The sequence below is a fragment of the Cicer arietinum genome, chromosome 5 (genome assembly GCF_000331145.2).
Source record: "Cicer arietinum cultivar CDC Frontier isolate Library 1 chromosome 5, Cicar.CDCFrontier_v2.0, whole genome shotgun sequence".
In the NCBI taxonomy this organism is placed as follows: Eukaryota; Viridiplantae; Streptophyta; class Magnoliopsida; order Fabales; family Fabaceae; genus Cicer; species Cicer arietinum.
In genome coordinates this window covers 67733096-67747631 of record NC_021164.2, presented here as the reverse complement: position 1 = coordinate 67747631, position 14536 = coordinate 67733096, and the positions used below count along the sequence as shown (strand labels likewise).

The 14536-nt window shown below is 31.2% G+C and overlaps 2 protein-coding genes across 3 annotated transcripts; one reads left to right on the top strand and one right to left on the bottom strand.

Moving 5' to 3' along the window:
- Positions 1 to 731: 731 nt before the first annotated feature.
- LOC101497538 (uncharacterized) lies at positions 732 to 4476 on the top strand. The gene is made up of 4 exons (XM_004502550.3): positions 732 to 1056; positions 1657 to 1975; positions 3951 to 4009; positions 4184 to 4476. Exons 1-4 carry the CDS (start codon positions 891 to 893, stop codon positions 4213 to 4215), a joined length of 576 nt encoding a protein of 191 aa, XP_004502607.1. The 5' UTR covers positions 732 to 890; the 3' UTR covers positions 4216 to 4476.
- Positions 4477 to 5833: 1357 nt separating this feature from the next.
- Positions 5834 to 9599, bottom strand: LOC101496979 (probable inactive receptor kinase At4g23740). Of its 2 annotated transcripts, none has more exons than XM_004502548.4 (3): positions 9368 to 9599; positions 7670 to 8951; positions 5834 to 6717 (listed from the first exon to the last, which is right to left on the bottom strand). In XM_004502548.4, exons 2-3 carry the CDS (start codon positions 8901 to 8903, stop codon positions 6086 to 6088), a joined length of 1866 nt encoding a protein of 621 aa, XP_004502605.1. In that variant the 5' UTR covers positions 8904 to 8951; positions 9368 to 9599; the 3' UTR covers positions 5834 to 6085. The 2 variants fall into 2 exon arrangements, with proteins under 2 accessions (XP_004502605.1, XP_012571885.1); XM_012716431.3 differs by lacking the exon at positions 9368 to 9599 and adding an exon at positions 9128 to 9240.
- Between the last annotated feature and the right edge of the window lie 4937 nt (positions 9600 to 14536).

Sequence of the window (14536 nt, the reverse complement as noted above, 5' to 3'; positions counted from 1 at the left end):
AGAAATTAGGGGTGAGAAAATAATTTTTCTTTAGATTTTGTTAGAATTCAAGAATGGAACGCTGTTGGGCCGTTTAGGAAATGTAATGAAGGCTTTTTTATTTTAATTTTATTGAAAGGGATTTTTGTGTGATTAAAAAAACGGGCTTCAATGGAATGCTATCGGGCCGTTTAAGTTTTAAAGTGCAACAAAGTTTTTTTGTTGTTGTAAAATTAGAAACAATTAGAATATATTAGAGATGAAGACATGAAGACATGTAAAAATATGACTACTCAATTTTCTTTTTTATTTATTTATTCTTGATGTTGTACAAATAACTTAATCATAATTATATAAACAAACGTTATTAAATATTCAATCTAATCAATAGGTACATTATTTATTAATTGACGAACAAAATATATACTAAAATTTGTTGAATTAGTAAGAAGGGAAGAACATTTCTCAAGAAAAAATCATAAAAAATTATTTGTTAAAAAAATCATCTAAATAATAATATGAATTTTTTTAAAAGATTAACAAATATTCACCGTCTGTGTAAAATTATTTTATAATCAGTCGATCAAATAATAACTGAAAAATAGAAGTTGTACCAATTGTTTGAAGTATTGGCAAAGTGCGATTGATTTTAATGTAAAATAAATTATATAATCTTTACTTTAAAATTTTAATGAAAATTATTATTATTATTATTATTAGTATTGTTTAACTAACATATGTTGGACCAATGTAATAATAACGAATAATGTAAGTGAATGCCAGGAGAACCATTTGGAGGGGTCCACTCTACCTGCATGCGCAGCTGAGCGAGTTGGCTCAACTCAACTCAACTCATAACTCGTAATCCCAACCAACCAACCCCTTCCTCCTCCCTTTTGGAACGGTTGAGGATGCCGATGCAGAGCCAGATCGATGATCGCACCCCCAAATTCGATGACGATGACGAATCTTCTCCGGTTCAACCCCATGAACCGGACGATCAAAAGAAGCTCGCTAAGGGAGATCACATCAACGTTCCTTCTTACCATTTTCTCAACAAGATTATGCAAAAGCAAGGTCACACACTCTCAACAACCACTTTTCCTTTCTTTTCATTTCTTTATTATTCATATTCCACTAATTTCGTTCATTATTATATACATTTACGCTGATTAAAAAAAAAAGTAATTTGTGGATGCTTTTGCAATGCTGAAACGACCTAATCTCATGCCGTTTAATTGTTTAATCACTTGCTTGATTTAATTAATGATTGATTAGGGTTGTTGAATTAAGGATTCTGAGAGGCGTTTGAAAGAAAAATAAAGATGTACCTAGGATTGTGTGCAAACCCTTCAATTGAATACTTTTGTTCGAAACATTTTGATAATGTATATAGTATTTTAGATAGTGTTATTAAATAGCAGCATTGTAGCACTGAAGTGTAGCGGAACTTGAACAAGTCGCTATTGTTCTGCGGTCTGCTGTGTAGTACAAAATATTGTCTAATAGCGGCTATAGCGCAGCGGAATTTGAACAAATCGCAATTTTTTGTGATCCTTGATTGACAACATTGACTTTAGATTATTATCTCGTAGCATCAGTTTCTTATATTAGAAACTACTTTAAGACTAGTTTCCTTTTTGTTTTTTTTTATGATATTTGTTTTCTTCTTTACAGGAGACCAGGAAGTTCTATTTGCAGATAAAGTTTTGAAGTTCACTAGTTCAGGGAAGATGAAATGCCGCATTCTTTTAATTACAGATTTTGCCATTTACATTGTTGACCCAGAGATTGATTCCCTTAAACGGAGGATAGCCCTTGCAGCTGTTGACAAGATTTGTCTCAGTAAATTAAATGATAACTTTTTGGCTGTCATAATTCCGACAGAGTATGATTTACTATTAGCGAGTGCTCGAAAGACTGAAATTGTCACTGCATTTGTTGAAGCTACTAGGAAAGCATCTGATTATGAACTTGAGGTGGTTTCTTCCAATAGGTAACTGCAATTACATCTATTTCTACTACATTATGATTATTTCATCCTTTGTTGCTTAACCATCTTTGTCTTCCATATACAAATATTGATGTATTTCTGGACTGCATTAAAACTTTTGCTATGGGTCCTTAAGGACATCTGCCTAACTTTTTAGAAATTATTCTTATACAAACATTCTAGGAATTTCAAACACTTGAGTTTTCTAGCAGTCCTTCATTTGAAATTATGCTCGGGATTTTAAAGCAGTCCTTCACTTGAAAGTCGTCAACAAATTTTATTTTTTGTATCATCAAATCTTTGTTACATGTTTGCTTTGTTGAACTGCATTCTTCTGGTATGTTCTACTGATTGGAATTAGCGGTAGGATGAAGAAAAGTAGAACCCAAAAGATCAAATGCCATGTTGTCCCATTTATTATACAATTTCTCATTATTTATCTTTGTCTTTCTTAGGATGGTAAGCTGGGCGTGTGGACTACAATTTCTTGGAATGTAGTCCACTAGTGCACCATTAAAGCAACCGGGTACACCCAGTTGCAATAGGGAGTGGTAAATAGCAAAATGGTTTATCCCCATTCTCCGACTTCCCTCAGTGTTCTCCTCCCTTCCACTTTACTCAGATCCCTCCTTCCTCCTCAAGCCATGCCTAAAGCTCTCACCATCATATCTTCTATGTTTCATCTTGCCCGCTTCAAAATCTCATGACCCCTTCTCCCGCATCGCCTCCCTATGAGAAACATGAACCACAAATTATATAAATGTCCTAAATCAGAGTTTTCTAGCTTGAACATAATTCAGGCAAAGGGGTATGAAGGGTTCAGAGTACGGATTTGAAACTCACAAATCCTAAATAGGAACCGCTGTTTTGTTGGTCCTGCCATCTAGCAAGGGTGTTGAAGACATTGGTTGTTGTATGGGATGGGATCTGATGGAGCTTAGCTTATTTCGCAGTGGATTCAGCTGAGGTTTTGGGTGAGCCCGTTATGGTTTGATGATTGGTTGGGATGTAGGAACTAGCAATATACTCACACATCTCCCCCCTCTTGAAAAATTATTCATTTGGGTGTAATGGATCTCAATGACCTGTTCCGCTTATTCCTTCCTCTATACGTGTTTCAAAGCTCGCTAATATGAATTACATGATCAGTCAAAAACCACCACATCATTTCCTCTTCCATAATATGTATGCTTAAGCCACTACCATTTCTTGTTGTCAAAACTACCACTCACTTAGTGTTCATGGAATGGGTCATTGATTAGGATCGTATCTGCAATTTTCCAAAGGTGTGCAATTACTGGATTGCAGTAACGAATCATATCCATCCAATTAAAACTTGTAATATCCAATGCTTAAAAACATCTTGTGCACTGGTGGACCACTTTTCATTGGTCCATCGTAAAGGTTGCCTTGTAAGATTCTATCTAGTACGACTCTTGTAGCTGTTCAAAGTTATTGGTTATGTGTGAGAATTAGGATGGGTTGCTAATTGGAATTCAAGTAGTTTATTAAAGATCTCCATTGACTTATGTATCATCCAGCATTGCATTCACAAACTCGTATGGAATTCCATTAATCCATTTTTATTTCCTAATATCTATGTTCAGAATGCATGTCACTACTATCCCTCTTCTGTTGCCATAAAATTCAGAAGGTAGGTCCTAATGTGGAAATGACACCTGTGTACACTGACATTCCTGCATTGCAGATGTCTCCAACACTACTGGCGCTGCATTCTCTAGTCCCTTAACTCCAGGAGTTTTATGAGATGACTAGAATTGTAATAACTAAGGCCTTATTCTAACGTTTCTTTCCCCCATGTTTAAAGTGGGTTGCACTTAGTTTGATTAGTGTTTTGTGCTGTTTTTCATTAAAACGTACTACTTTAAATTCTGTTGAGATTGTTATAAACAGTTATCATGAAACTTTCTTCAGTTTTGATCTATCTCTAAAGACGTGTTTTGCAATCCCGTTGTAGGTTTGAGTATAATGCAGCATCTGACTTGGTTAAGGAAATTGAATTTGAGGAAGTTGAAGGTATGTGGCAAAAGTTTTGTTCTAGTCTTTCATTTTCCTTTTATTTTATGAAGGTAGGGGGAAGTGTGTGGACGGAGAAATTCTCTGTTTTGTGCGTTGGTATTTCTGTGGTGTATAGTATTATCTGCTGCAATTTTCTAAAGATTCTTTTGTTTCTATTTCAATAAATTTCAGGGGGTGTCAAAACAAGAATTTTGAGGAAGTGAATTTCATTTTGTATCTTCACGATGATGTCTGTAAACTTGGTAGGAGATTCGTACAGGACATGATTTTTTATTGATTATGTGGGAAAGGTTCTTCTGGGCATATCTTTCCCTTTCCCAAGATTAATAGTATCAGAAATTTCAAAAGAAAAGCAATGTATACGTGATGTAAGTTTTCAGCTTAAAACCAGATTCAGCTGTGTGTATGATAGAATTATTAAATCAATGTTTTGGAACTAAAATGTTAGTTCTGTGTTTGTTTCATCGCCTGTAGCTTGTTTGTATTGTCTCTTGTAGATCCCTATACATGCACCTACTATGTTGATGTTAATATTCTTCAATTTGAATCACTGCGGCATCATAGATTTTCAGTCTCTAATCGTCTCATTTGAGTAGCTGCCTACTCGAATGAAATTGCTGTAAATCTAGTGTGAATATTTACCATATTACTCTACACAAACTGATTACACAGGATAAACAAACTCGTCATTTATCTCTAACAGCAAAGTGCAAAGCCATCAAGCAGATGGCAGATGAAAGTATCAAGTATGAGTTAAAATAGTCTCTAATTTAGTCATACAATAAAGTTAATAAATTATGTTTCAATGATGTGTGCAATTCGGTGTCATTCCATTCACAAGATTATATAAACTGTACAAGTGGAGTTGCAGCCATATGCTTTAATGTGATTGCTTACTTTGCTTTTTAATTTTTCCCAGTAGTTTCTGGGATAGAAGGCGATGCCTTCAGGTTAATTTTTTGCAATTCCTAGCAATTCAAAAAATATTCTGCAGTGTTGATGCAAGATATTCAATCTGAGCCGTCAACTTATAGAACAAACTTCTTTAACCACTAGTCTTATCATTTTAGATTGAACTGTTTAATTCAAACTTAATTAGTTTGTATTTGTAAGGTGAAGAATTGTAAGGATGGAAAGAAGAAGATATTCTTCTTTAGTTCAAATTCTGGAAATGCAGAAACATTCAGAAAGACTTTTACCACCTATGTAATCATACTTAGGCTCGAGGGTTTCTTATATCTATTTCTAAGATAAAAAGATATTATTTTCCATCAAATGAACATAAAAACTTTTTTTTTCTTCCCAACAAATGAAAAATGTCACACTAACTGTTTAGTTTTTATTTAGTAGAAAGACAGTGAATAGGTGAGACCTTAGCTTAATGCGCAGCTTAAAAAAGCTGTATCGGATAAACAGCCATAAAAATCTCATGGTTTAACTCAACATATGAAAATGTTTGGGTAGTATGAAATAAGAAATAGGTTGTTGCTCATCCACTCTCAATGTTTACATAAAATGTACAAAAAACACTAATACATTTGAACTTCCGATAATATTATTAATCTCATTTTTTACTACTGAATTTAGAAATCCAATAATAAGCCGAGAATTTTGAAGAGACGGAAGAACATCTTCCATAGAAATTAGCTAGTAGTACAATCGGTTGCATTAGCTAGTTTAAATCAAAATTTGATGTCTTAATCAATCAAATTGGTCCAAGAGTGAATCACTGAACAGTAATTTAATAGTGTCCTGTGTGCAGCTCAAGACAGCACTTTGACTTAGGAATGTTGTAAGAGCTAGGCATAACACACAAAAGAGTCAAGAAGAATCCCTGCCCAAACAATACAATAAATCAGTCACAGACAAAAGGGACCCAATATGATTCACCATCAGTTAAATCTGGTAGCTTAACCATCAAGCACAACTTTTATTTTTATTTTTTTTACCGACTCCAAAACCCCACTAATATTAATAGTTCAAATTGATCCATTGATTACACCTTAAAAACTACCATTGACCAAAACAAAATAAAAAATCTCTCTGTCAAACAAAGGTAGAAACAGAAAATATTTAAGTTGCATCAATAGTTGGAGTAGAAGCTTCTGATCTAGACTCAGTAGATGAAGGTCGATTTTCGGTACGACGAATCCCCTCCATCATTCTCACAACTTCGTCCATTTTCGGTCTCTGATCTGGCATTCTTGCTGCACAAGCCATCCCTATCTGTAACATCTCTACCATTTCTTCTTCAATATTTGGATACTTCAAAAGCTCCACATCAAAAACCTCTGCAGTCCATTCCTCTCTGACAACAGAATTCACCCATCTAACCAATTGAACAACTTGTTCACCTTCTGTTGTATATATAGGTGATTTCCCAGTTAGAAGCTCAAGTAATAGCACTCCGAAACTGTATACATCAGATGAATGTGTCGCTTTACGAGTGTCGGTTACTTCAGGAGCACGGTACCCTGTTGCTCTTGTTCCTGGTGAAGGAATTGGACTCATCAATGTTGCTAAGCCTATGTCTGATACACAACCATATCCTTGTGAATTGAGGAAGATGTTTGAGGCTTTTATGTTTCCATGAACGAGTTTCCCACCTTGTTGAGTATGAATGTGAGCAATGCCTCTTGATGTACCAATTGCAATCTTTAAACGGCTATCCCAGTCTAGAGAAGTTCTTCCTTCTCTTCTTTGGCCTTCATGATTTAGATGGAAAATCATATGCTTACATTAGCCACTTTCATAAGTTGGAAAATTGATCAAGTAATTAAAGATGGTAAAATAATGTGACCTCTATGTTTGTGTCTTGAGATTTTGAACGTAGATATTGTATATCAAGTTCAACTTAGTGGTTAAATAGATCAAACTATGTTAATTTTAGCTTATTTAAAAGTCACAACTAATGAGGGTTTCTCTACCTTTGTGGCGGAGAACTGCATTGTCTTTCTATTTGTCTATAAGACACTCTCTCTCACCTATTTCTCTCTTGCAAAAAGCCTAAAGTTACCAAAGGAAGGAGATACAAAATTAGAAAATCAATTTTTCGTTTAATGCGCCTATATAGTCAAGTGAAAATTTTTATTTGAAAAATCCCTGAAGACAAAGAAGGAGCCAAAAGAATGTGAGGAAGAGAGGGTGGAAATTTAAAACATCGTGAACGATTTAAGGCTTGATCCCCTTCAGCTTTGATATTCATTTCTATAAAAAAAGGTACAGATAATTACAACTAATAATTAAAATTAAGGGGAACAAATCAATTCTTGATTTGTCTATCCTATTCTAGGAATGCTGATAAAATACAATTAAGGAGATTGATTCATTCTTGACTCACAAACATGATAAGGAAGATGTTTGACAACTCTAAAAGGGGGACAAATTTACAACAATGAAAGGTAAATATTCATCTAGCCTCTAATGTTTACTAGGTTGGATTGAGATGTGACTTGTGAGATACTAGGCAGAACATAGCATTGTAAGTACAACCACATATCTTGTGACTTAGACATGCTAAAAAAATAATTCCAACTATATGATTGCAGAAAACCAATTTTTCATTTTATAAGCTTGATTTGAAAAAAATTAGAGAAGCTAAAGATAATATAACTGTCAATTTTTTGGATATAAGAGAAAAAGGTTCAACATAGTTACCATGTAACATGGAAGAAACACTGCCTTGTTGATAATAATCAGATACTACAAGTTTCTCATCCTTTGAATAATAGTATGCTCTTAATGTATCAACATTATCATGCTTAATTTTCCCTACCACTTCCATCTGTTGTTGAAACTCCCTTTTCCCAACGCTAACCTCTTTCAACCTCTTCACTACCACAGTGGTTGCATCCTCTAAAGCAGCCTTATATGTTGTACCAAAATTACCCTTTCCAAGTATCTCAGCAGAAGCTCTCAAAAGATCCTCTAAATCAAATGCAAGCTTACAATCCTCAAAAAACACAATTTTGTTTTTATCTTCTCGGCTTCCGGAAGATTCTGCTTTCGAAGAAACTTCATTTTTCTTTGACTTCATCACAGGTTCAACTACACCTGCTGCATAGTCATAGCAGCACAGAACCATAACACCGGCAATCACTGCAAATCCAAGTGAACAAACACCAATGATGATTCCCAACAATGCAGTTTCATTGAGTCCTTTGTTTTTCTTTGATGGAATGGCATTATAAGGTGGTTTCATAGGAAAAGCTGGAGAAAGTGATGAAACTGTAGTTACTGATGTAAGATTGTTACCAGAAAAAGCCCAACTCGGAAATCTAAGAAGTGATTTTGGAACAACACCATTAAGTTTATTGTTTGCCAAATTAAGCTCTTGCAAACTAGGAATATAAATATCAGGAATCACACCAGAAAGAGAGTTATTTGCAAGGACTAATGAAGTTAATTGAGTTAGATTTGAAATTGAATAAGGGATGCTACCATTAAATGAATTATTGGACAAATTAACAACAGTGAGATTATTCCAAACAGAAAAATCCAATGGCAATGGTCCGAAAAACTTGTTTGATTGAAGATAAAGACTTGTCAAGTTTTTCAGCTCAGAAAAACCATCAGGGAAAAAACCAGTTATACCATTTGATCTAAGACTAACGGTTTCAAGAGCTGAGAGGCGAGTTAGAGTGTTTGGTGGGATTAAACCACTTAAACCAGCTCCAGGCAATCGAATCGCGATGACTCGAGACTCATCAGTGTTGCAGGTTACTCCTCTCCATGTTTGACAAACAGAAGAATTCTCATCCCAATTGAGATGTGGTGAATGATTCATGCTGTTAAGGAAATCAAGTAAAGCTTGTTTATCTTGTACTGGTTCAGCTTCAACACTAACCAACACTGCTGAAAAAATGAACAACAGGAACATCTTGTTGTCCATTTTTTTCTTGACTTGAAGAGAAAAGAACAACTTTCACATGAAACAAACCTGAAAGAAGATTAGATTATTAAATAATATTGTATAATCAACAATTGTTTGAGTCTACATACAGTATGCATTTAACCAAGACTATATACATCGTATTATTTTTTTATAAGGTCAAATTAAGCAGCTAATGTTTGAATGGAAAATAACTTTAGTATCATAATTATTTTTTTGCTTACCTACTCTTTTGGTTTACCACTTTACCTCATGACTATATAACAAAAAATGATACAAACCAAAACATTGAAAGTAAATAAAAACATGATTAAACAGTTTAAACTCCAGCCAAATAATAATTCACTGACCAAGTCTTTAAAAGCATATTAGAAAACAAATACTAACACATAAAAAATCCAAATGAACAGAAATAGTAGTAACACATAAAGCTAAAAACAGAGGATTTGATGGTTGACACTTACAATGGGGTCTAAGAAAGTGATGAATTGGATGGTTAGGAAGAAAAGGAACATATATGATACATGTTGATGATCACGATGTTGTTTTGAGAAACAGTTAGAGGATGGAAATTAATCACAAAAAAAAAAAGGTAATTGAAATGAAATGATTATGATGGTATATTGGTAATGATGGAAGATGAGCTGTATATGCTTGCGGGAACAGCGGAATCACATGCAAATGAAGTAAGACAAACTCATTCCATATTTTCATCATTTTCAACCCCAATGCCTAACTATATATTATGATTATTTTATGCCGTACAAATAGGAGGGTGCATATGGAACCTTATTATTTTATAAACATCATATATTGCTTCACATTTATTTATTTATATTTTGTTACAACTTTTTTTTTTTAATTTGATTTATCTAAATTCCGTAGATGATGAATTAAATAGATCAATAATTGATATAATAATTGCATGTAATTAGTGATGTATCTGCATAAAATAATAACTATTCATTTGATTAATAATTTATATTACTTATTTTATTATCTTAAATGAATGAGTTGTTCGCTTTATATAAACGATTTTTTTTGGGTGTAAATTTGATCCTTGGATACATAGAATATCAACTTCTCTTCAAATAAAATTTAAATTATAGTTTTTCAAGTTTTTGAGATTAGTCTCTTCCAATGAAATGTTTTTTTCCTTACTCCTGTACAGTTTTAGAACAAATGGACTCTAATAATTTATAGTTCAGTTAATAGATATATAAGTAAAATATAATTAATGATTATTTTAAAAAAAAATTGAATTAATATTCTTCTAATCGATTCACTCTTCCAATACATCATTGATTTATCATTAGATTAATATTATACTAATTAAATTTATCCTCTTTTAGCTTTAAATTGTAAAACATTCTACCCATATTTTTATTCTTAAGAGGGTATACATCTTCAAAAAATGCAAGAGAAACGATTTTATATGCATGCTTAAATATGTGTTATAGAGTGTTGTCCTACTAGTAATAATTAACTCACATTTTTAACCAAAAAAGTCACCACATAAACTTAAATTAATATATAAGGAATATTTTGTGGCTGTAATATAACTGATCTTATAGATGCTACTACTTCGTCGTTTCTTATAATTTCTTTTTTTATGGATTATAAGATTATTAGTGGAAAACAAAAGAATGCAAAGGTGGAATAAAGAAATGTTATTACTGACCTGTGAAAAATTCTTACGTCCTTTTCTTAATCAAAGTCTCGTGCCTTTAATTTCTTTTCAGCTCTATCCTCTCTCCAATTTCATGATTAAGATTCTTCTGGAATAATGGGAAGGGCCCAATGTAGTACAAGTTAGGATGATTTTCTATATTTGATTTGATATATATTTAATATGATAAATTTTATTCTCATTTTAGTTTTTGACAGTTTGACTTTATGCCCTCTTTGACCTTAATTAAGAAAAAAAAATTGAAAATGTAATAATAAAAAGTGATATTTTATATAATTAGGCAAAATGATGGAAAAGTTTTACAAATCCTTTAATTTTGTAAAGTAAAATAATTAGTCTACTCTCTTCCCTCGTCCCAAATAGACCCAATGTATTTAATATTTGGTCAAAAAAGTTAATTTAATATGAATATAATTCTTTTATTGCATTTCAAAAAAAAAAACTCTTTCATTATAAGAATGTTATTAGTGTAACTGATCAACTTGAATATAACTAATTAATCTCCATAAAAAAACATATTATTAGTGTAATCAATCAACTTTAATATAACTAATTAAAACTACCGAAAACAAAAAGTCAAAAAACCGATTATTCTAATATATTAGGTTTGTGCTTCGAACATTACCTTACAATTTATATAATCTATTTTCAACAATTTTGTAGAATTTTCTACATAATACAGTGGATATTTAGATTAATGTCCACTTTAGTGGAATTGTTGAGTTAAATTTTTTTTTAATATATATTTTAATGACAACAAACCTTATAAAATATCTGATTAAATTTTATAGATATTGATTTACTAATTATCACACTTGAGTTTTATTTAAGGAACATGAATTGTGAACAAACAAAAAATCATTCACATCATTAAAGTGCATAAACATCTACTCAATAATAAAATAATCTTAAAAAAATATATTATATATCAATCATTCAAGACAATTATTATATATTCAGGATAACATCTTCATGAAACATATGATCAAATACATCCATACAACAGTGATCACACTATGTTATAAATCAAAGCAACTCATGTCTTAACTAAATTGGAAATTGATGACAAGATCATTCTGGTTTATAACAAGATCATTTTGGTTTATCAAAATATCATTATAGTTTATTAAAAGATCATTTTAGTTTATTAAAAACGACAATATAGAAAAACAAATATCATTCTGGTTTGCAAAAAGTACAAGCATTCTTCAAACAACATTATTATAGTTTGCGAAAATACCAACTATATTCACACAAGATCATTATGGACAACTTTTCCCAAAAGATTAAAAGAAGCAAATCAAAACATCAAAAACCATAACAAGGTGTCTCTCTAGATTGATGGTCTATGACACAAGTACAACTAGGACAACAAAGATAAAACACTGATGCTACATCTCTGCAGAAAGGCAGCCTGCTTACAAAGCAGAAAAATACTGACACCAAAGAACTGTCAAAAGCTCATAGTCCAACACTCACTCAAAACAGAAACGAAGAACGTTCTGATTTTACAAGAGAATATTCTGATTATTCTCTTTTAAAGACATAATTAAAACATATCATTTTTCACAGTCTAAACCATAATTTAAAGATTATCAAGATTGATCAAATCAATGGACGCAAGTAAATTGTACTCACAATATTTTGCAGAAAATTCTGCATAATTCTAATTTAAAACAATACCAATTGACATTTCACAACTCATTCACGTTTTTCATCAGACTCAAAAGCAAGAACATTATTCGTTTGTCAAGAATGTTCTGGACATTAATATAAATATAGGAAGTGTGTCAAACGACTATATTTAGTTTAAACTAAATATTCAAAGTCTTTTGTCATCTATAAATTGAAGATCAATTGGAAGATGAAGGTAAAAGTTCAATTTACAAATCTACCAACACTTGTTTAAGTAATAACAAGTCAAAAACTTTTCAAGCAAACTCCAGCTCTCTTCACTATATTTGTGAATCATCATTTATTGAGTTTGACTTTATTTATCTCAAACATGTGTTGAAAAGTTTCAAGATCCCAAACACTTTTGTCACACACATCATTTGTAACTCAAGTCTATCTTTTTATGTTAGATTGAATATGTTTGTAAAATTCTTTTCAAGGTTGAAAGATGATTGTAAAAGTCTTTTCTATGCTGAAAGATGAAGATTGTGATTGATCAATGTGTGATCAAAAGTAAATGTGTGAACGAGAATATTTCTGTTCTGAAGCGCAAAGTAAAAAAATCATGGTTTTGAGAATTAGATTAGCCCGAGTTGGATAAACCAATATATTTTTGTGTGTGTGATTTTTCTATTTCTTATTTTTAATTATTTGCATACACAAATCATACTTCACTATAAACTAATTTGTTTTATTTACTTCTAACATATCCATAACATTATGGATATTTTGTTTCAACCAAGATTGATTTTGAGTTAATTTAAATTAATCATATAAATTAAAATTTTAAAAGGATCACAATTTAAATTCTATTTCTTGTGATTGACATTACTATAAAAATTGTATATTTTTATGTTATGAGAGGATGTACCGAAGACAGGGGTGTACGTGGGTTGAGTTGGGTTGGTTTTGACAAAACCCGATACCCGACCCATTCGATTATGTTTTGGTTGGGTTAAATTCTTAACCCGTATTTTTTTATTTAACCTGATCCGATCAAGAACGGGTTGGGTTGGGTTGACAGATTATACATAAATAATAACTTGTTTTTTATTTTACGCGAAAATATATTGAATGAAAATATATTTAATATTTAAATGTCTCAAAATCTATAAAATTTCAATCACATCATTCAATTCTTTAAAAAATCATCAAAAGAAGAAGATATTAATATAAAATTCACTTATTAGACGCATGAACACATTACATCAGAACTCATATAAAAATCAATTATTAATAATATTTTATTATAACTAATTTGTATAAAAATCATAATAGTTGTGAACACATGCGTAACAAAAGAATAAGGTGGTCAACGACGCGACTTCAAGAAACTGGAAATCTAAAGAAGAAGAGTAATAAAACTCTGTTGAAATAATAAACATTATTATTCAAAGTAAGATATGTCAATTAATAAATAGATATTAGTGACTGTATAGGAATGAATACTAGTAGTTTTTAATTTTAATAAATATAAAATTTAATAAATACAAATTTTAATTAATGAGTAGTTCTAATATTATTGTATTTTTATTGACATGAAAGGTGATCGAAGTTAAAATTTGAAAGAAAAAAACTAGTAGAAGAATCGCATCACGACACAATTATTTTTACTAATCATGACACAACTTTTTAGACTAGTGAATAGTGATAAATAAAATGCGATAAAAATATTTTGCTTAGAAGTCAATATAAGACTAGGAAACAACTCGACATGAAATATATTCCAATCAATTAAATTTAGAAGAGTTATTAATTACAAATGATTTGCTATAAACTATTATTGTAACTCATAGAAATTAACACTAAGTCATGGATTAGAATTTTATTTTTTGAAGTGTCACTAATAAGTGTTTTAAATGTTTTTATTAAAAAATCAAAAAATAAAAATTTAAAATTTAAAAATTTATTTTTAAACTTTAATAGAATTTAAATATACACCTTTCTATATATTCTATATTTGATTTATTAATATATTCTTTAAGATTTGGCTAGTTTTTTGAGAAGTAAACTAGAATTTTTAGAAATTATTATTTTAAATACTTTTTTTGGTGTAAATATCGTCTCTAGTCTTTCGTGGCTTGTTGCTTCAGAATCTTCCCCTCACGAAATCCCTGGTGGCTATATCTGATTGGTTAAATTCGTGTAAGGGTGCGCGATATATCGCCAAAAGGAAACCAAACACAGAGATACGAATACACAAATCAACAATGATAAAATTAAAAAAGAAATTGAAAAACGAGAATATACAAGAGAAGATAAGATTAAA